The sequence below is a fragment of the Protopterus annectens genome, chromosome 4.part0, assembly GCF_019279795.1.
Source record: "Protopterus annectens isolate FY-2018-M chromosome 4.part0, PAN1.0, whole genome shotgun sequence".
In the NCBI taxonomy this organism is placed as follows: Eukaryota; Metazoa; Chordata; order Ceratodontiformes; family Protopteridae; genus Protopterus; species Protopterus annectens.
In genome coordinates this window covers 618869397-618892569 of record NC_056733.1, presented here as the reverse complement: position 1 = coordinate 618892569, position 23173 = coordinate 618869397, and the positions used below count along the sequence as shown (strand labels likewise).

General features: G+C 43.7%; 1 protein-coding gene across 1 annotated transcript in view; it reads right to left on the bottom strand.

Annotated features, from left to right (window-relative positions):
- SBNO1 (strawberry notch homolog 1) overlaps positions 1-23173 on the bottom strand; it is a gene marked incomplete in the record, with an annotated part of 3303179 nt that overhangs the window by 2899119 nt on the left and 380887 nt on the right. Inside the window, 1 exon segment of the mRNA XM_044068578.1 lies at positions 22598-22642. Coding sequence (XP_043924513.1) covers positions 22598-22642 — 45 coding nt within the window.

The window sequence follows — 23173 nt, the reverse complement described above, 5'->3', positions numbered from 1 at the left end:
GGCAAGAAGGAGGTGTTAGTCCTGAGGGAGACCCTGTCAGCATGGAAAATGATGAAGGCCTCTACAGCCATGAGTGCTTGTAGCGCAAACTCTTCTAGCTGAAGTGATGGCCAGAAGCAAGGCAGTTTTCCAGAGGAGGGAAGTTTGACTCTGCTGAAGCTGCAGTTTCAAAGGGAGGGTAGAGAGCTTTTGCAACACAAATTTAAGGTCCCAAGCTGGGTTACGAGCTCTTCTGGGTGGCCTTAAGTTGTTAGCCCCTCTTAGGAACTGTGTGATGAGTGGGTGTGAGAAGAGATGTGGCTCTGTGCTGAAATGAGAAGAGATGGAAGAGGCATGAATATTAATAGACGAGAAGGATAGACCCCCGTGTAGTGGGTCTGCTAGGTAATCCAGGAAGAGAGGTAGGGAGGGCTGTGCTGTTTCAGCTCCCTTAGCCTGGATCCAGGTGCAAAACCTTTTCCACTTGTCAGCATAGGATTTTCTAGTGCTGGGGCATCTGGCCTCGCATACAATATCTAGGACTTGCTTGCTTAGGCTGGCAGTTTGAGGATAGATCAGGGAGTAACCCAGGCTGCCAGGTTGAGGGTTTGCCATTGGGGATGCATGAATTCTCCATTCTTCTGGGATAGGAGTGTTGGGATCTGAGGTAGGTGCCATGTGGCAGGGGTGACCGGCTGCGCAGCAGTGGGTACCAGTGCTGGCATGGCCAGTCTGGGGCAATCAGGATTGTCCTCTGTTTTTCTTCCTTTATTGTGAGCAGTACCCTTGAAATGAGTGGTAGAGGAGAAATTGTATAGACAGAGGTTTACCTACTGGAAAAATACAGCATCCACTTTCCAGGCCTTGCTGTGAGGTTCCCAGGTGCAGAAATTGCTGAGCTGATTGGAGTGGGAGGCAGAGATCCACCTTAGGGGTACTCCATTTCTGGGTTACAAGGGTGAAGATTCTGTGGTCTAGCTGCCACTCGTGTGGATCTAGCACGTTTCTGCTTAATTTGTCTGCCAGAGAGTTTAGGGAGCCTGGCAGGAATTGTGCTAGCAGGTGACTTTGCATGGCTGAAGCAGTGTGCCTAAGAGTCATGTTGAGCCTGCAAAGAGAATAAGAGTTCCTCCTTGCTTGTTGATATACCACATCACTGTGTTTTTGTCTGTTTTGATCAGTAGAGGACCCAGGCAGAGTAGGGGTCTGAAAATTGTCAGGGCATGCTGAACAGCTAGCATCTCTTTTGGGTTTATATGTGTAGATATACTTGATTTGGGCTCCAATGGCCCTGAATGCACCTGCCGTCCAGGTGTGCACCCCAGGCATAGTCTGATGCATCTGTAGTGAGGGTTTGCGCCGTGGGGTTGTGAGAAGGGAAGTCCCTTGATGTGGCTGCATGCTGCTGCCAAACAAAAAAAATCTTTTCTTAGACAAGTTATCATTGGTATGATAGCTTCCACGTCTTGAAAGTGTTGACACCACAGGCTTTTTAAATACCACTGTAGTTGCCTCGTGCAGTCTGGCATATGGAATGAGTAAGTTGCAGGAGGCCATGAACCCTAGAGCTTGCAGGATTTTCCTTGCAGATAACTAGGTTCTGGTGGCTAGTTGAAAGTAGCCTGTGAGGTAGGCTTGCTTTTCTGGAGTAAGGAATGCCATCTGGGATGCTTCATCCAGGCTTGCTCCCAGGAATACAATTTTTTGTGTGGGTACTTGTTTTGCTTTCTTTTCATTGACAGTGTACCAGAGGGAGGTCAGTAGACCCTTTACAAAGGTCGGGTGCTGTAACAGTTTTTCCTGTCTGACTGAATCAGGCAATTGTAAAAGTAGATAGTATATTTGAATATTTGTCTGCAAAAAGCAATGGCAGGAGCCAAGCATTTTGTGAAAACTCTGGGAGCAGTGGATAAGCCAAAGGGAAGCTCAGAGAACTGAAAGTGCATAGATCCTGCCCTGCAACAGATATTACCTGCAATATTCCCTGATTGGGATGTGTAGGTAGGCCTCTTAGGTTTAGGGTGGCTAACCAAGCATCCTTGGAAAGGATAGGATGAAACTGCTGGAGGGTGAAAATTATGAATTTTGGTATCACCAGAAAGGTGTTTGGAACACATAGTTAGAGTACTGGGTGCCATGTGCCCTCTCTTCTGGGTACCAGGAAGAGTCTGGAACAACATTGGCCTATCTGGTCTGCAGGAACATGCTGTATTGCCCTCATGGAAAGCAAGGAAAGGACTTCCCTTTTGGCCTCTGCCCACTGGTTTGGAAGACGATCTGGAAACCCTCTTGGGATTGGCAGTGTGTGGAAATAAAATTTGTATCCCTGGGACACTATGTTGAGGACCCATCGGACGATGGTGATAGAGGCCCAGTTGTTTGCATGGAAGGAGAGTTTTCCTCCTAGGGGCACAACCAGATGGGCAGAGGTAAGAGGTAGAGGTGTGAGTTCTTACCATAAGAGGGTGACTTAGCACTCCCTGTTTTTGAAGGGGAGGAACTCCATTGTTTAGATCCCTGCATTCCCTGGGGCTGCTGTCTAGGGGGGAGATGCTTCCTCTGGGTCTGGCCTGAGCTGGCCGGGAGGGGGTCGGAAAGGACCAGTGCTTGGAAGGGCAATGCCTACTGGACCTGTAAAAAATCTTCAGCTGTCTGCATAGATTTACCTTTTTCTTCCATTTTTTTTTTTAAGACCTCTTATGCCTTGGTGCCAAACAAATTTTCTTTGTTCAAAGGTGCGCCCAATAATTTTGATCTGACATGGACTAGCAATGTCTATTCCTTAAGCCAAGCATGCCTTCTAAGGACAGAACCAGTGACTGCTGCCCTGCAAGATGCTTCTAGGGCATCAAAGCCATATTGCAAAGTATGCTTATTAACCTGGCTTGCAGAATGCAGAAGCTCTTGTAATTCTTTATTTGCTGCACAAGCAGGAAAGGAAGATATTTTTTATTTGAGGAGTTCCATGGTACGCTGCTGATATTTTAGCAAGTGGAAAGTACAGTTGTGTACACTTACCATAAATGTAAATGTTAGAGTGTATTCAATGTTGCAGTGGATACATTCGGGTAATCTGCTGGCAGGTTGCCCCCAGTCGGCCTGATTAACAAAGTCTTGGTTCCTGCGTCATTTGCTGTCCCTTCTTCCGTGACGTCAGGGGTATAAAACATGCAGCCGATGCCATTATATTAGTTTTTCTTGCCCCAGATGTCAGGTGCCCTCAAATGGGGAACAAAAAAAAGATAGAGATATAGATATACAAGTATAGAATTTAAAAAACAAAAAATATACCTCCAAACAAAAGCAAACACACCCAAAAAGGCTTTTAAGCATAGTAAAAGAAGAGATGTATATAGTAAGAGAAAAACAGGTGGCTGGAGGGTGGGTAACCATGACTGCAACAGTGAATACATTCAAACATCTACATTTATGGTAAGTGTACACAACTATACTATGTTCTTCGTGTTTCACTGTTGCAGTCATTACATTTGGGTAGATTCCCAAAGCTATGGTTGGGTGGAGGGAATTATACAGCATTAGGACAAGCTATAAGGCCCTGCAGGACAGCAGTGGCAAAGCCAGGTCTGGATTTAGAGAAAAGTGGTAAAAGTTAATGTTTGGTGAAAGAATGAACTGAGCTCCAGGCAGCAGATTCTAGAATGTCCCTGGTAGGAACACCTCTGAAAAAGGCTGAAGTAGATGCAGCCCTAGTGGAATGGGATCTGATCCCCTGGGGGATGGTTTTTCCATGGTGCATATAGCAGAAAAGTACAGTTGTGTACACCTACCATATACATGTAGATGTTGAGTGTATTCACTGCTGCAGTCATTACACTTGGGTAATCTGCTAGCAGGTTGCCCTCAATCGGCCTGAATAACAGTCTTGGGTCCTGCATCAGTTGCAGTCTCCTCTTCCATGATGTCAGGTCGTCAGGGGTATAACACATGGAGCAGACGCCATTTTAATCAGTTTTTCTTGCCCAGATGTCAGGTGCCCCCCCCAAATGGGGAGGAAAAAAAAATTAATATATATATATATATATATATATATATATATATATATATATATATATATATATATATATATATATATATATATATATATATATATATATATATATATATATATATATATATATATATATATAAACTGTAAATATATAATTGCACCTTAGAAACATAACATTTACCTTCAGCTAAAAGCAAATACACCACAAAGGCTTTTGAGTATAGTGAAGGAAAGAAAAGTTAGAGAAAGGGGGCTGGTGGGTAATCCGGACTGCAACGGTGAATACACGAACATCTACATTTATGTAAGTGCACACAACTGTACTATGTTCTTCACGTTTCACTGTTGCAGTCATTATATTTGGGTCTATCCCCAAAGCTATGGAAGGGAGGATGGAACTAAACAGTATTAGGAGCAGCTATAAGGCCCTGCAGGACTGCAATGGCAAAGCATGCCCTGGATTTAGAGAATAGGTAAATGATAATGCTTTGTGAATGTATGAACGGAGCTCCAAGTAGCAGCTTCTAGAATGTGTCTGGTAGGGACACCTCTGAGAAAAGCTGCTGAAGTAGAGGCAGCCCTGGTGGAATGGTATCTGAGCCCCTTGGACACAGGTTTACCATGGTGGAAGTAGCAGAAATGAATGCAATGGCTTATCCATTTAGAAATAGTCTGCTTTGATATAGCCTTCCCCTCTGATCCTGCAGCAAATGCTACCAGTAGTCACTCAGGCTTTTAGAGATTTTGTCCTGTTTAAGTAGAATCTTAGTTGTCTGTGTACATCCAATAAATGCAGAATACGCTCCCCATTGTTCTGCGGATTTGGGGAAAAAGTTGTCAGTTGAATGGTCTGGTCAAGAGCCACAGTGGCTTAGGCATAAAAGAAGGATTGGTCCCGAGGGCCACCCTGTCCGGGTTAAAAATAATGAAGGCTCCACTGCCATGAGAGCCTGTAGTTCTGAAACTACTCTATCTCAAGTGACTGCCAAAAGAAAAGCGGTCTTCTAAGAAAGAAATTTTATATCCACAGTAGCTGCTTGTTCAAACGGAGGCAGGGTGAGTTTTTCCAGCACAAAATTGAGGTACCATGCAGGAGTTGATGCTCTCCTGGGAGGTCTTAAATTTTTGCCCCTCTGAGATGGTGTTTTAGCAGTGGATGAGAAAAGAGGGGAGGCTCTGTGTTGTAATGAGCCGAGATGGCAGACGCATGGATTTTTATTTAAGAAAAAGATAAGCCCCTGTCAAGCATCTCAGTTAAGTATTGTAAAATCGGAATAATATTGGGGTTTGCTGCGTCTACTCCTTGTGCTTGGTTCCAAGCACAGAATCTCTTCCATTTATCAGCATAACATTTCCTAGTACTAGGCCTTCTGGCTTCCAAAATAACATCCATCACAGGTTTACTGAGAGATGTGGTTTGAATAATTAGTTGATTACCCATGCTGCAAGATTCAGAGTTTGGAGCAGAGTGTGCAGAATTTGATAGTTCTGCCGAGACAAAAGATGAGGTGTTTGAGGGAAGTACCACGGAGGAAGGTGCGACATTCCTTAGAAGTGGGTACTAGTGTTGGTGAGGCCAGTCCGGAGCAATTAGAATCATTTTTGGTATTTCCTGTCTGACTTTTAGTAAGACCTTGGAGAGTAGAGGCAGAGGGGGAAAGGCATAGACCGATAGGTTTTTCCAGCTGAAGGATAGAGCATCCACATTCCATGCTTTTTTGTGATGAGTTCTTGTGCAGAATTTGTTCAACTGATAGGTCTTTTTGCCCCTCCCCAAAACTATGTTCAGGTTTTCCCATTTCTGTGTTAACCTGCTGAAGGTTTGTGGATCCAGTTTCCATTTGTGCGGGTCCATAATATTTCTGCTTGGGTCATCTGCCAGACTATTTTGCTTTCCTGGCAGGAATTGAGATTGAAGATGTATTCGGCAAGTCAAGTCTGTGCTCCACAAGGCCATGGCTAGTCTGAATGGGCACCCCCCTGCTGGTTTATGTACATAAGTGTGGTGTTGTCCGTCTAGCAGTAGTTGTCCTGGATGAAGTCCTAGAAGGCTGTCAGAGCATTCTGAACAGCTAGCATTTCTTTCTGGTTGATATGTAGATGCATTTAGTATGGGCTCCATTTGCCCTGAATGCATCTCCCAGCCAGGTGGGCCTCCCAAGCATAGTCTAATGCGTCTGTAGTTAGGTTTTGGGTGGCAGAGAGTAGAGTGAATGACAGTACCTTGTTTTGGTGACATGTCTCTGCCCACCACAGAAACTCCTGTTGTAGGCAGGGAATGAGAGGAATCGTTGTTTCCAGGCTGTGACAATGGTGACCCCATAAGCTTTTTAGGTACCACTGAAGTTTCCTCATATGCAATCTCGCATATAGAATTAGCAGAATGTAGAATGCCATGAACCTCAAAGCCTGCAGAATTTGTCTTGCAGATAACTGGGGTTTTGTTGCCATTTGTTTTAAGTATGTTGTCAATTGTATTTGTTTGTCTGGCGTGAGGTAAGCCATCTGGGCAGTTGTATTCAAGCTTGCACCCAGGAATGTAATTTGAGGGGGTACCAGCTGTGATTTCTTTTCATTTATGGTGTACCCTAGGCATGCTAGAAGCCTTTTTACAAACTCCAGATGTTGAAGAGTGTTCTTGTCCTCTACCTGAATGAGACAATAGTCTCCAGATAAGGATAAATTTGAAGGTTCTTTCGTCTGCAAAATGCAATTACTGGTGCCAGGCACTTTGTAAAGACCCTGGGTGCAGTAGATAAGCCAAAGGGCAGTGCACAGAATTGGTAATGCAAAAAACCTGCTTTGAAGCGGAGGTATCTTCTGCAAGATTCCCTTATTGGGATATGCAGGTATGCCTCTTAAGTCGAGAGTTACCAACCAGGCATTCTTGCCTAGCAAAGGCAGTAGCTGTTGTAAAGTCAGCATTTTGAATTTTGGAATGCTCAGGAACGTGTTCAGAATCAATAAGTCCAGTATTGGACGCCATGATTTGTCTTTTCTGGGTACCAGGAAAAGTCTTGAATAAACTCCTTGTCCATTTTCCTTTTCTGTTAACGGTTGAATAGCCCCCATATCCATGAGGGACATGACTTGTTTCTGGGCCTCTGCCCACTGGTTTTGTGGCAGATCTGGCCATCCGTTTGGAAATGGCAAAGTATGGAAATGAAATCTGTAACACTGGGATACTATGTTTAATACCCACTTGTCATGGGTAATTAACTGCCAATTTTGAGCATGAAGTGCTAGTTTTCCCCCCAAGGGTGCTGCCAAAAGAAAAGTGCATGGAGATGATGGAGGAAAGTCATTGAGACTGCTTACTGTAGGATTGTGCTTTGTTACCTCCAGATTTGGAGGTGGAGGCACCCCACTGCTTTGACCTGTAACATCCCTGTGATTGATATCTGGAGCCTTTTGAGCACCTGGGTTTTCCCCGTGTGGCTCTGTTGGACACAGGAAAGGACCAGTTTCTTAGTAGGCCAGTGCCTACTGAACCTGGGTGGCTGCACTTGCAAGAAATCTTTTACAGTTTGCATAGATTTAGCTTTGTCTTCCATTTTCTTTAAAACCTCTTCTGCCTTATTACCAAACAGACTATCATGCTGTAATGGGGCATCCAACAATTTAGCTTTAACATGATCAGGCAGATTTTGCTCCTTGAGCCAGGCATGCCTTCTTATCACAGATCGTTACAGCGGCCCTGCAAGAGATCTCCAAGGAATCAAAAAGTACAGTTTTGTACCTACCATAAATGTAGATGTTCGAGGATTCCATTGCTGCAGTCCTTACTATAGGGTATAGTCCGCATCCAGTCGGCCCGAATACCAGAGTATAAGGCTGACGTCGGTCAGGGCGCATTAGACTGACGTCAGTACGTCAGGGTACTAATGCGCATGACCGGCGTCATATCCTCAGTCTTTTCTTGCCCCAGATGTCAGAAGACCCTAAAAAGACAAGGCCCAAAATACCTGCACCAAAACATGAACAATATATACAAAAATATAAGCAGGTAAACTCACCTACACAACCACCCCTAAACACAGAGGGAAGGAGGGAGGTAAATTGGACTGCAGCAATGGAATCCTCGAACATCTACATTTATGGTAGGTACAAAACTGTACTATGTTCTTCGTCTTCCATTGCTGCAGTCCTTACTATTGGGTAGAATCCCAAAGCAGAGGTAAGGGAGGCTGGCAAATCATAAAGAAGCAGGAGCTGACAACATGCCTTGCAAAACAGCTGTGGCAAAACCAGCCCTAGACTTAGAGTAGATAGGAAGGTGATAATGCTTAGAGAAAGTATGCACTGAACTCCAAGTAGCTGCTTCCAAAATATCCTTAGTTGCCACCCCCCGTAGAAATGCTGTTGAAGTGGCAGTAGCCCTAGTGGAATGAGGCCTAATCCCAGCTGGAACCTCCTTGCCATGATGGGAATAACAAAATGCAATGCAAAAGTCAATCCACCTAGAAATAGTTTGTTTTGACACTGGCTTGCCCTGCGAACTCAAAGCAAAAGAAACAAACAACTGCTGAGACTGCCTAAAATCCTTAGTCCTGCTTAAGTAACGCAATTGCCTGTGTACATCTAAAGTATGCAAAATCTTTTCCCCTTTATTTTGGGGGTCTGCATAAAAAGTAGGCAAATGAATAGTTTGGTTTAAAGCCACACTAGAAACCACCTTAGGCATAAAGGAAGGATTAGTACGTAATGATACCCTATCCTTATGGAAAATCAAAAAGGGCTCGACTGCCATAAGGGCCTGCAACTCAGACACCCTTCTTGCAGAAGTAATAGCCAACAAAAAAGCAGTCTTCCATGACAAATATTTCAATTCAGCAGTAGCCGCAGGCTCAAAAGGTTGTAGAGTAAGTTTTTCCAACACAAAATTGAGATCCCAAGCAGGAGTAGGAGCTCTACGAGGGAGTCTTATATTGTTGCCCCTCTAAGAAACTGCTTGAACAAAGGATGCGAAAACAATGGTGGGTCACAATCATAGTGAGCTGAGATTGCTGCAGCATGAATCTTAATGGAAGAGAAGGACAGACCCTTGTCCAGTAACTCAGTAAGATATTGAAGAGCCATACTCAAATTAGGCTCAGAAATCTCCAAATTCTTTGCTTTACTCCAAAAGAAAAACTCTTCCATTTTGCTGCGTACACTTTCCTTGTACTAGGTCTTCTAGCTTCCATAATCACATTTAAAACTTGTTGAGGAAGTTGAGACCTGCTGTGTTTCAACACAGAATATGCCAGGCTGTCAGATGAAGAGAGTGAAGCTTGACATTGAGCAGATGACCGTCCTGCTGGGATAACAGATGTGGAATCAAAGGTTAAGGCCATGGAGGCTTCTTTACCAGACTCCGTAGTAGAGGGTACCAGTGTTGCCGAGGCCAATCTGGAGCTATCAAAATCATTCCTGGCCTGTCCTGTCTGACCTTTAACAGTACCTTTGGAAGAAGAGGCAGAGGTGGAAAGGCATACACATGAAGGTTTGTCCAACTGAAAGACAGAGCATCCACTTTCCAAGCTGTGTGATGAAACCCCTTTGTGCAAAACTGTGGCAGCTGGTGGTTTAGTGGAGAAGCGAACAGATCTATGTCTGGAGTTCCCCATGACACTGTCAATTTCTGAAATACATGAAGATCCAGTTTCCACTAGTGGGGATCCATGATTTGTCTGCTTAACACATCTGCTAAGGAGTTCTGTGCTCCTGGCAGAAACCTTGCCTGAAGAGTTAGGTGCAAGCGTAGCAGTCTCCCATAAAATCATTGCTTGCCTGCATAGAGGATAAGAATGTGTTCCCCCTTGTTTGTTGAAGTACCACATGACAGTTGTGTTGTCTGTTAGAATCAACACCTGCCCTGGAAGAAGTAACTCCTTGAAAGCCAGTAATGCGAACTGGACTGCTAACATCTCCTTCATGTTGACATGTAGATGCTGTAGTCTGGCAGGCCACTTGTCTTGTATCCACTTTCCATTTAGATGAGCTCCCAAGCAATGTCCGAGGCATCTGTCGGTAAAATCTGACTCGCCTCTGGCCGGGTCACAGAGAGTCCCTTGTTTAGGTGACATTCCTGAGCCCACCACAAAATTCTCTTTGAAGGCAAGGTATTATTTGAATGACAGTGTCTAAATCCTGGCAGTGCTGTGTCCATACATTTTGAGATACCATTGTAACTTCCTCATATGCAGTTTGGCATTGGGAAGCACCAGAATACAAGATGCCATGAACCCTAATGCTTGAAGGACTGTCTCTGCAGTCAGCACGGACTGATGAGATAGTTGATGGAAGTAAAGTGATAGACTCTTTTGTTTGTCCGGGGTTAAAAAGGCCATCTGGGCTGCTGTATTCAGTCTCACACCCAGAAAGCACATGTCTTGAGAGGGTACTAGACTGGACTTTATTTCGTTCACAGAATACCCTAGGCATCTTAGCACTGCTATAAGATATTCCAGATGCTGTAGAAGGTCTTCCTTTTCTTGAGCCAGAATCAGGCAGTTGTCTAAATAAGGATAGATTTGAAGTCCTTGTAGCCTGAAGTAAGCTATCACTGGAGCCAGAACCTTTGTGAATACTCTGGGCGCAGTAGATAAGCCAAAGGGCAATGCAGAGAACTGATAATGAGAATCTCCAGCTCGAAACCGCAGATACTTCCTGTAACTTAGCCTGATAGGCACATGAAGGTAAGCTTCCTTGAGATCTAAAGTTACCATCCAGTGATCTTTGCCCAGCAGGGGTAAAAGCTGTTACAACGTCAACATCTTGAACTTGGGAATGTCCAGATAAGTGTTGAGGAGAGATAAATCCAAAAGCAGTCTCCACGTGTTCCCCTTCTTTGGTACTAGGAACATGCGAGAATAAAATCCTAGGCCCCTTTCTGATACAGGGACTGGCTGAATGGCCCCCATTTGGAGTAACTGAGAAACTTGCTTGTGAGCCTCTTTTCTTTGTGGAGGAGGAACGTCTGGCATGCCTTTGAAAGGGGGCATTGTATGGAAATAAAATCTGCCTTGAGTAATTAAATCCCAATTTTCTTTGAAAAGAGACAGTCGTCCTTCCAAAGGAGCTGCCAGACGAGAATCTACTGGCAGCTGAAAAGGCAGGTCATTGGGTCTGTTTACGAAAGGACTGACCTCTGCCCTCACCAGAAGTCTGAGCAGGTGAACTCCCTGTTCTAGGCCTAAAAGAACCTTGAGCCCTACCCCTACCACGTCTAGACCTACCCCTAGACTGGGAATCATAAGCAGGATATGTCCACCCCTTAGCAGGCCAATTTCTACTAAACTTCGGTGGCTGTACCTGCAAAAAATCTTTAACAGTTTGCATAGACTTAGCTTTGCCCTCCATTTTCTTTAAAACTGCTTCCACAGGTGAACCAAACAACACATCAGACTGTAAAGGAGCATCCAAAATCCTTGTCTTAACATGCTCAGCCAAATTTTGATCCCTCAACCAGGCATGCCTGCGAAGAACAGAACTAGTGGCAGCCACCCTCGAGGAGGCCTGCACAGCATCAAAACCACATTGCAAAGAATGCTTGCCCACTTGTTCAGACACAAACTAAATCCAGCAAGTCTTTACAATCAATACCTTCTGCCAAAGCATCCACCTTAGATTTCAATTGTGAAAGGAGATAATTTTGATATTTCAGCATGTGAAACTGACAATTCAACGCTCTCATGGCTAGAGTGGAAGAAGTATACACTTTCTTACCCCACCTATCTAACGCCCTTGCCTCTGTCAGTGGGAACAGGATTTTTAACCACAGAGGCCTTAACACCTTTAGGCCCCTGAGAAACAGTTTCTGGGTCCGCCCTAGGACTCTTAAACAAATACTTATGAGCTTCGGGCACCCTATAGTACGTATCAGGTTTAACAGGAGCAGGAGGCAAAGAATCAGGGTTCAGGGAAGCCTCTGCAAAAACATCTTCCACCACATTCAACACAGGAGGTATAGCTAAGGGCCTATGCTGGGGTAAAAACAAGAATTCCCTAAGCCTCTTCCTGGAATCAGAGTAATCCTGGCCTTCCCATTTAAAGTGCTCCCTCATGGAATGCAGAGTCTCTGAAAATGAAAAATCCTCAGGAGGAGAAGCCGAAGGAGTGGCATCATCCACATCAGAATCAGAATAAGGAGGATACTCCTGCAAATCTTCCGCAGAAGACTCAGAAGCCCCTGAACCCTGTTCAAAACTGTCAAACTCTGGTTCCACCCTAGGCCTCTTATCAGGAGGGCCCATAGAACCTCTAATCATAGTAATCAAATCTTCTGCCATTTTAAGCATATGTTTCTTAGGTACAGAACCCGAAAGGCTAGGAGAAGCCCCTACTGAAGCTGAAGTTGGCCTACCTCTAAAAGAAGGTTTGGCAACAGAAGGAGAGGCTCTAACTACTGTGGGAAGAGAGGGAAGAATAGTTACCTGAGAAGCCCCCTCAGCCTGGCCTGCCTCCTGAGAGGGTACATCCTGTAACAGTAAAGTTTCTGCCTGAGACTCCATAGAAACTCCTGGCAAAACCTCTGGCTCCACAGAGCCACCTAAAGAACCGACGTCCGGGACTGCCGGTTCATCAACCCTAGGCTTCGCTGTTTTGTCCTTGCGCTTCTTAGACGAAGCGGGCGTCGGAGCATCCGACGGCATTTTATAATTGCAACGCTTCCCAAACACTAATCTGGCACAGTCTAACCTCCTCTTAATAGTGCGTTTGTTAAACCTAGCACAAGAGCGGCAACCAACAACGTCGTGCTCAGGCCCTAAACAAGGTATACACAATGTATGGTAATCCCTATGAGGTATTTGTTTCCCACAAGAAATACAGTTATTCACTTTTTCTGACATCCGGTTAAATACTGAGGCAAGAAAAAAACCAAAATGTTCCCCAACGGGGTACTTAGCCAACTCTGATTCGGTCTGAAACTCCGGTTTCGGAAATATTTCAGAACGCCAACCTGCACTCGCAAAACTGCTTCTGCATCGGACCACGCGGCAAAAAAGACTGAGGATATGACGCCGGTCATGCGCATTAGTACCCTGACGTACTGACGTCAGTCTAATGCGCCCTGACCGACGTCAGCCTTATACTCTGGTATTCGGGCCGACTGGATGCGGACTATACCCTATAGTAAGGACTGCAGCAATGGAAGACGAAGAACATCCACATTGCAAAGTATGCTTTCCAACCTGTTCTGCTGAATGCAATAAATCCTGTAAGTCTTTATTTTTCACACAATCAGAAATTAACATAATTTTCTGTTTCGGTAAGCCCATAACATGTTGATATTTAAGCATATGAAACTGGCAGTTTACAACCCCGATTGCCAAGGTTTCTGACATATAAACCTTCTTACCCCATCTATCCAGCACTCAGGAGTCTTTATCATAAGGGGTAGGATTTTCGGCTGTAGAAGCCTTAACACCCTTGGGACCCTGAGAAATAGTTTCAGGATCAGCAGCAGGATTTTTTAAAAGAAATTTGTGGGAGTCAGGAACCCTGTAATGTCTGTCTGGCTTACTAGGAGTCAGAGGCAGGGAATCAGGAGCCATGCTTGATTCCAAGAACACATCAACAATGTCTAATACAGGAGGTATTGCCAAAGGCCTATGCTGAGGAAGGAGGAAATCCCCAAGCCTCTTTCGATTCAGAGAAGTCCTGACTCTCCCAGTGAAAATGTTCCCTTAAAGTATGCAAAGTCTCACCAAAGGAGTAATCCCTCAGGAGGAGATGTGGATGGGATGGATTCCTCTGCATCAGAATCATCATAAGGTGGAATAGAAAATTCCTGATCATAAGAGGAATCAGAAGAAATGGAAACCTGATCTGAAGATTCATACTCGGTGCCTTGCCTAGGCCTCTTAGCAAGAGGGGGTTGGGAACACCTGATCAAGGTAATTAAATTTTCAGCCATTTTGATCATTTGTTTTTTTGTTTTTTTTTTTTTTTTTTTTTTTTTAAGCCATAGGGGCCTGAGCACATAACATGCGTCAGTTTTTTAGACACAGAAGTTGTTTTTGACCTTGTTTTTGTTGATGGCGTCAGTTTAATATAAAAATGTTGAGGCCTGAAAACAATCTCAGAAGCCAGTGCCTGCTCAGAGGCTCTGGACCCATCCAAGGGAGAGACATCCATGGGTTCAATACTTGGCAAATCTCACGGCACAACGGACTCCGAATGGGTCTCTGTAGAGGCCTGCGACTCAAAAGTAGCAGATATCAGGGGCTGCAAAAGCGTCTCACTGAGTACCGGCGACTGGCTTAGGAGAAGCTTCGCCAGTTTTGGACATCGACAGTCTTTTTCCTTACGTTTTTTGTGAACTCCGGTAGTCGGATTGCAAACAGACATTTCAGGGTAGTTAAATCTTGAAGCAAAAATATACAGATGCTTAATAGTGCGTTGGTTAAATTTAGCACAAAACTGACAGCATAGCACGTTGTGATCAGGGCCTAGGCAAGGAATACAGTACAAATGAAAATCCTTATGAGGTATTTGCTTCCCACAAGTACTGCAATTAACTTTTACTGACATCAGTAAGGAGCAAGAAAAAGAGTTTCCCCAACGGGGTACTTGAATCTAGTTTTAAGACTTTGGTTCTGAAACTCGAAAACGAAAATTTCAGGAGTCAGCCGACCAACACTTGCAAACTGCTTCTGCTTCGGGCACCGCACGGCAAGAAAGACGGATTAAAATGGCGTCGGCTGCATGTTTTATACCCCTGACAACCTGACGTCATGGAAGAGGAGACAGCAACAGACATAGGACCCAAGACTTTGTTATTCAGGCCGAGGGCAACCTGCCAGCAGATTACCCAAATGTAATGACTGCAACAGTGAAACACGAAGAACATCGAAAACAATGGCTTATGCATCTGGTTTGCTTTGAAATAGCCTTTCCCTCTGTCCCTGCAGCAAATGCCACCAGCAGTTCAGATTTTCTTTGAGATTTAGTCCTGTTTAAGTAAAGTCTAAGTTGTCTGTGTGCATCCAATGAATGCAGAATCTGCTCCCCCTTGTTGTGTGGATTGGGAAAGAAAGTTGGCAAATTAATAGTCTGATTAAGAGTCACACTGGATACCACCTTAGGCATGAAGGATAGATTGGTCCTGAGAGATGCCCTGTCTGCATGAAAAATGATGAAAGGCTCCACTGTCATAAGAGCCTGTAATTCAGAAATCCTTCAATGAAGTGACTGCTAAAAGGAAAGCAGTTTTGCAGGAGAGAAATTTTAAGTCTACAGTAGCAGCTGGCTCGAAAGGAGAGAGCGAGCATCTCCAATACAAAATTGAGGTCCCAGGCAGGGGTTGGAACTCTCCTGGGTGGTATTGGTTTTTGTCCCCTCTGAGATGTGGCTTTAGCATAGGATGAGAGAAGATGGGAGGCTTGGTGTTGTAATGAGCTGAAATGGCTGAGGCATGAATTTTTATGGAAGAAAAGGACAGGCCCTTGAGAAGCATCTCAGTTAAGTATTGCAAAATCTGAGGAAAGTTGGGTACTGCTGTGCTTATCCCTTGAGAAATTCCAGGCACAGAATTTCGTCCATTTGTCAGCATAACATTTTCTAGTACTAGGTCTTCTTGCCTCTAAAATGACATCCATCACAGGTTTGCTGTGGGATGCTTAGGGTGAATTTAGGTGATTAGCCACATTGCAAGATTCAAACTTTGGAGCTGAATGTGCAGATTGTTCTGCTAGGACAGTAAGTTGTCTGAGGCAGGTGCCACGGTAGGTGATACACTGCACAGGAGTGGGTACCAGTGTTGGCGAGGCCAGTCTGGAGCAATCAAAATCATTTTTGGTTTGTCCTGTTTGACTTTTAGTAGAACTTTGGAGAGCAGAGGCAGAGACAGAAAGGCATAGAGTGATAGAGCATCCACATTCCAGGCTTTTTTTGTGATGAGTTCTTGTGCAAAATTTGTCCAACCGATAGATCTTTTTGCCTCACCCCAGAACTATGTCTGGGCTCCCCCATTTGCATGTCAAAAGGTTGAAAATCCGTGGTTCCAGTTTCCATTCGAGAGGGTCCATGAGATTTCTGCTTAGTTTGTCTGTCAGAGTATTCAGCTTTCCTGGCAGGAATGGAGCTTGTAGTTGTACTTCATAGGTCAAGGCAGTGTTCCAGAAAGCCATGGCTAGTCTGCAAAGGGGTTAGGAATGTGTACCCCCTGCTCGTTTATGTACCACATAACCGTGGTGTTGTCTATCATTAATTGTCCTGGATGAAGATAGTCCTTGAAAGATGTCAGTGCATTCTGTACAGCTAGCATTTCTTTTTGATTGATATGAAGGTGCATTTGATTTGGGCTCCATTTGCCCTGAACGCACTTCCCTGCCAGATAAACCTCCAAGCATAGTCTGATGTGTCTGTAGCTAGGGTTTGGGCGGCAGGGGGGTGGTGTGAATGACAGTCCCTTGTTTTGGTGGCAGGCCTCTGCCCACCATAGGAACTCTAGTTGCAGGCAAGGTATGATAGGAATCATTGTTTCAAGACTGTGACAATGTTGACTCCATAAACTTTAAATACCACTGAAGTTTCATCATATGCAGTCTTGCATATGGAATTAGAAGAATGCAGGAGGCCATGAACCCCAAGGCTTGCAGATAGCAGGGTTTTTGTGGCCACCTGTTTGAAGTCACAAAATTAATTTGCTTTTCTGGTGTAAGGAAAGCCATCTGGGCAGTTGTATTCAAGACTGCACCCAGGAATGTATTCAAGATTAACCCAGGAATGTAATCTTTTGAGAGAGTACCAGTTGTGATTTATTTTCGTTTATAATGTACCCTAGACAAGTTAGAACCCTTTTTACAAACGCCAGATGTTGTAGAAGAATGTCCTGGTTTTCTGCCTGAATTAGACAATCATCCAGGTATGGATATATTTTAATATTTCTTTGCCTGCAAAAGGCAATTACTGGAGCCAGGCACTTTTGTAAAGACACTGCTCGCAGTAGACAAGCCAAAGGCAGTGCAGAGAATTGGTAATGCAAGTAGCCTGCTTTGATGCCAAGGTATATTCTACAAGATTCCCTGATTGGGATATGTAGGTAAGCCTCTCAAATCTAGAGTTGCCAACCAGGCATCTTTGCCTAGCATAGGAAGTAACTGGTGAACAGTTAGCATCTTGAATTTTGGAATGTCCAGAAATGTGTTTAGAGTAGTTAAGTCCAGAATTGGACACCGTGATTTGTCTTTTCTGGGTACAAGGAAAGTCTTGAATAGAAACCTAGTCCCTTTTCCTCTTTTGGTACTGTTGGAATCACTCCGATATTTATGAGGGAAAGTACTTGTTTCTTGGCATCTGCCCACTGATTTGGGGGCAGGTCTGGCCAACCGTTTGGAAATGGCAACGTGTGGAAATGAAATCTGTATCCCTGGGATACTATATTTAAAACCCATTTGTCCTGGGTTATAAGTTGCCAGTTTCTTGCATGAAGAGCCAGTTTTCCCCCCAAAAGGGCGGCTAAAAGATAAGTGCATGGTAAATGTAAAGGGAAGCACCGAGACTGTTTACCATAGGGAGGTGGCCTTGTTATTTCCAGATTTGGAAGAGGAGGCACCCCATTGTTTTGTTCTGAAAGACCCTCGGGACTGAAACCTGGTGCCTTTGGAATGTCTGGGTTTGACATGAGTGGCTCTCGAAGGAACTGGAAAGGACCAGTTAATAGTAAGCCAGTGCCTACAAAATTTTAGAGGTTGCACTTGTAAGAAATCTTTCACAGTTTGCATAGATTTAGCTTCATCTTCCATCTTTTTAGAACTTCAGCCTTCTTACCAAAGAGACGGTCATGTTGTAAAGGAGCATCCAACAATTTTGCTTTAACATGATCAGAGTTTGCTCTTTGAGTCAAGCATGTCTTCTTAGCACAGACCCAGTTACAGCAGCCCTGCAAGAGGCCTCCAAAGAATCAAAACCACATTGCAAAGTATGTTTTCCAACTTGTTCAGATGAATGCAATAGATCCTGTAAATCTTTATTTTCCACAAAGTCAGAAATTATCATGTTCTGTTTAAGCAGTCCCATGATATGCTGTTGATATTTAAGCACATGAAATTGACAGTTTAAAGCCCTGATAAACAAGGTTGCAGAAGTGTAAACCTTCTTACCCCATCTATCCAACTCCTTGGAATCTCTAACAGAAGGGGTAGGATTTTTAGCAGTAGAAACCTTAATGCCCTTGGGACCCTGAGAAATGGTTTCAGGATCCGCAACAGGATTTTCGAAAAGGAATTTGTAGGAGGTCAGGAACCCTGTAGTATCTGTCTGGCTTACAAGGAGCCGGAGGCAGAGAATCAGGACATATACTAGATTCTGAAAATACATAAGCAATGTCTAGAACATGAGGTATAGCCAAAGGCCTATGCTGACGAAGAAGATAATCCCTTAGTCTCTTTTTAGACTCAGAAAAACCCTGACTTTCCCAGTGGAAATGTTCCCTTAAGGTATGCAAAGTTTCCTCAAAAGAAAAATCCTCAGGGGGAGAAGCAGAAGGAATGGAATCTTCTGCAGAGTCCTCATAAGTAGGTATAGACAAATTCCTGTTCATTATAAGTATCAGAAAAAATAAAACCCTGTTCAGAAGATTCATAGTCAATATCTTGCCTAGGCCTCTTAGAAGGGGGGGTGGTTGACTACCCGTGACCAGAGTAATTAAATCTTAACCCATTTTGATCGTTTAAGCATAAGGGCCTGCACATGTGGCCTAGCCGTCGGTTTTTTAGACATAGGTTGAGATTTTGGCCTTAGTTTTGAAGATGGTGTGTCTAATATACAAATCCGTTGGCCTGAAAACACTCTCAGAAGCCGGTGCCTGCACAGCGGCTCCGGACCTATCCAAGGCAGAGACATCCGTGGGTTCCATAAATGAAGAATCTCGCGGCATACCGGACTCAGATTGGGTCTCAGTAGAGGCCTGTGAATCAGAATTAGTAAGCATCAGAGGCTACAAAAGGGCCTCACTGAGTACCGGCAAACTGGCGACTGGCTTAGAAGCGTCGTCGGCAGTTTTGAACCTCAATGGCCTGTCTTTCTTTGCGTTTTTTAGGCATTCCGGTAGTCGGATTGCTAACCAACAACAGGTCTGGATAATTAAAGCGTGAGCCAAAATATTTAGAAGCAAAAATGTACAGACGTTTAATAGTGTGTTGATTAAAGCACAGAACTGACAGCAAGGTACATTGTGGTCAGGGCCTAGGCAAGGAATACAGTACAAAAGAAAATCCTTATGAGGTATTTGCTTCCCACAAGTAATGCAATTATTAACATTTACGGTCATCGGTAAGGAGCAAGAAAAAGTTTACCCAACGAGTTACTTGGCTTTTTAGTTGAAGACTTTGGATTTGAAACTCGAAAACGAAAATTTCAGGAGTTGGCTGACCGGCACTAGCGAACTGCTTCTTCTTCGGGCACCACACGGCAAGAAAGACTGATGTAATGGCGTCAGCTGCAGATTTTATACTCCTGACAACCTGAAGTCACGGAAGGGACAGCAACCGACACAGGACCAAAGAATTTGTTAATCAGGCCAACTGATGGCAACCTGCCAGCAGATTACCCAAATGTAATGACTGCAACAGTGAAACACGAAGAACATCTGACAATTTAGTGCTCTAATAGCAAAAGTAGCAGAGGTGTATACTTTTTTACCCCATCTGTCTAAAGCTCGGGAATCCCTGTGAGAGGGTGGGATTCTTAGCTGAGGTCGCTTTAATTCCTTTAAGTCCTTGAGAGATGACCTCTGGATCAGCAGTAGGATTTCGGAAAAGAAATTTGTGAGGGTGAGGGACTCTCTACCCGTCAGGTTTCCTGGGAGCAGGAGGAAGGGTGTCAGGAGTCGAACTGGTTTCCATAAAAACAAACATCCAAGACAGGAGGAATAGCCAAAGGTCTGTGCTGTAGTAAATCTAAGAATTCACTGAGGCTCTTTCTTGACTGAGGATAGTCCTGACATTCCCATTGGAAATGCTCCCTTAAAGTATGAAGGGTTTCACCAAAAGAAAAATCCTTGGGTTGAGAGGCAGAAGGAATGGATTTCCTTTCATCAGAATCCTCATAAGCAGAGATGTTGCATGTCTTCATATTCAGAAGCATCAGCGTCATCGGACTCCTGTTCAGATAAAACTACAGGGGACAAGTCTTTCTTTTGGAAGGGGTAGCTTGGCTACCCCTAATAAGCATAAGGTCTTCCGCCATTTTAAGCATTTGAGACTGAGGCAAGGAAGCAGGTGCCTGAGCTTGGGTAGTCTTTTTGGGCGTAGTTCGTACCTTGGGCCTTAGAAACTCTGTAGTTTTAGTAAGAACTGAAGAGTCGAAATAAGTCATTGGTTTGTGTAGAGTATTGGTAGTGCGATGTACTTCCTCGGAAACCAGTGCCTGCTCAGCGGCTCCGGACCCATCCAAGGTAGACAGCCACAGGATCCTTAGTCTAAGAGTCTCGTTGCATATCGGACTACGAAATGGTCTTGGTAGTGGCCTGCAAATCCATAGAAGCAGGCACCAGGGGCTGTGAAAGCGCCTCACTGAGGACCAGAGAACTGACTTACTAGCTTATTGGAAGCATTGGCGGTGGTTTTGGACCTGTGCAATCTGTTTTTATCCTTTACGTTTTTCCAGATCAGCAGTCGGATGGCTTATCGAACCCATACCGGAATTCGAGGACTTATCTGTCTACCATAAGGGCCCGACGACATATAGCTCTGGGGTTGAACAAAGCACAAGCGACAGCAAGGGACATCGTGGTCTGGGCTTAAATAGGTGATGCAGTAAGAATGGAAGTTTTGGTGTGGTATTTGCTTTCCACAGGTGACTTTCTGACATTGGTTAGAGCAAGAAAAAAGGATCTACAACAGGGTACTTTGGCTTTAGGAAACTAACTTCAATTCAGAAACGAAAACTCAGATAGGAGCCGACCAGCACTCGTGTGTACTGCTTCGGGCTCCTCTGCAAGAAAGACTGATGTAAAGGCGTCGGCTGCCTGATTTTATACAATTGACAACCTGTCAGTCCTGGAGCGACAGCTACAGACGCAGAAATACTAAGCTTCTAGTATTCGGGCCGACTGAGGGCTACCCATGGCAGGATAACTCAAATTTGATGACTGCAACAGTGAAACACGAAGAACATCACTAAAGACAGAGGAAAAAACATGTCTGACTAAAATCAACGGCAAGAAAGTTCTTGTATTTAGCACTTGTATATCTAATTTTAAAACAGCATGCCATAGTGCTGCCTCAGATGTATGACGCCAGGGATGGTATTCAAAAACTTGTGTAGTAGCTGGACACCCTTTCTGTAGCAGGATATCTGCCACACAGTTTATGCTACTGTAACTTTGTTTTGATCTTCAAACATAAAACTTTCCCTAAAGCTTAAATAATCATTCTGAATTTCATTCTTTTACAATCTGCTCCTCTATGACAAGGATCGAGAGACTTTTTTAAATATAGTAGAATGTGTGTGTCGAAGTATTCTACCTATATCAAATTTTGCAAACAAGATTAAGAAACAGCAAACATGCCAAAATATTAGCTACATCAAAAAAGTGATAAGCAAATGTGAACAGCTCTCCCTTACTATTTCATCCTTTCCAGCCATCCCAATGCATCCAACAATCACCCGGTCTACCTGCGGCCTCCTTTCTACCCCCCCATAAGATGGAGCCAGCATGGCTCTTATCCTAGGGGAGGTGGTGGCAGCTATTCCTTCTGCTGCTGAGGGGGAATATGGTATGTTATTAACATACCCTTATTTCTCTACCCTCCCCTGCATTCACATGCATATGTCTAAGGGCTACTCCCATCCAGGGACTATGCCTCCCCTCATGAAGTGCATTCAATGAATGCCCTCGAAGGACAATGACTATGACCATCCCCTCCTTGACAGCGCCTCAGATGCCCAAGGTGCTAATCAAACCCAGGTTGCCTAGGCTGCAAATTAGGGTTTTATTGTTCTATGCAATAACTGACTAATGCGAACTGTTTCTTAAGCAATAATGATAAATCACCACACTTTAAAAGAAGTTCCTTTTATGAAAAAAAAAAAAAAACACATTAGCCAAAACTGATTTCATAACAACTCAGGTTTTCTACACCATTTATTTTTTAAACAAAATACCTAGATTACATATCATTTTAAAAACATACTTTTTACAATGAAAACAAAACAAAATACAAATGCAGGTTTGTGCACTTTTGTTTGTTCCCAACCAAAAGTGTTTAACAGATTTTGTGTGTACTGATAAAAGCCAATCTGAACCCACCTAGTTACAAAGTCTGTGAACATAGCCCAAGAATTTTAGTACAGCCCAAATACAAACTACAGTGAAAACAGTAATATTAAACTAAGTGGTGACCAGTAACAGTGGATGAGAAATTAACAATAAGCCAAGGCTCATTTCATGGTATGACTATAAATGGATTATGATTAACATCAGAGAAACAAAAAAGAAAATCTTCCCAAAAGCATGAACTACCATTGAACTACTCACATTTTCAGTTCCTCTTCATAACCAAACACAGGTCAAATAAAATGACCATAAGCAATGTCCACTCCAGAGTTAACATTTAAGAGTGCTACCACACCAACCGTGCCCTAATGAAATAAGACTGTACAAGACAGCCATCTTACCTGGTTTAGTAGTGTTAATAACCTTTGGAGAAACTACAAAAAATTCTGCAATAAAAAATTAATCTTTTAAGATTCAAAGCAGCTAAAACAAAAGTTGCTTTTACAATGGATTAAAAAACAATCTCAAAACTATTTTAGCAAAACAAAAACAATGCATAATTTACAAAGCCACTGCCAATACAAGTTGTGGACTCCGATATTAAGGATATAGTGCTACAATCAAAGGGATCCACAAAAATGTCACGTGTGCAACTCCAAAAAGAATCTCATGCAATGCACACAATACAATGGCATTACGAACAATCCTAATGTATGAAACAAGAACATACCTACTACTATTCTGTAACAGTAGATGTATCAAGCAAGAACATACATCACTATTACGGGATACGCGACTTGATAACTCAAATCACAAGTTTATTTATGTAGCCTTCCCCAAACAGTCACAGGCTCTACTAGGCTCATCAGCAAACATTTCAGCAGCACTGCCTATTAAAAAATTCAACAAAACTGTAGCATCCCAGAGCAAATATCAGTTAAGCTGTCCACCTTTCTGATGGCCCAGATGAACTAAAC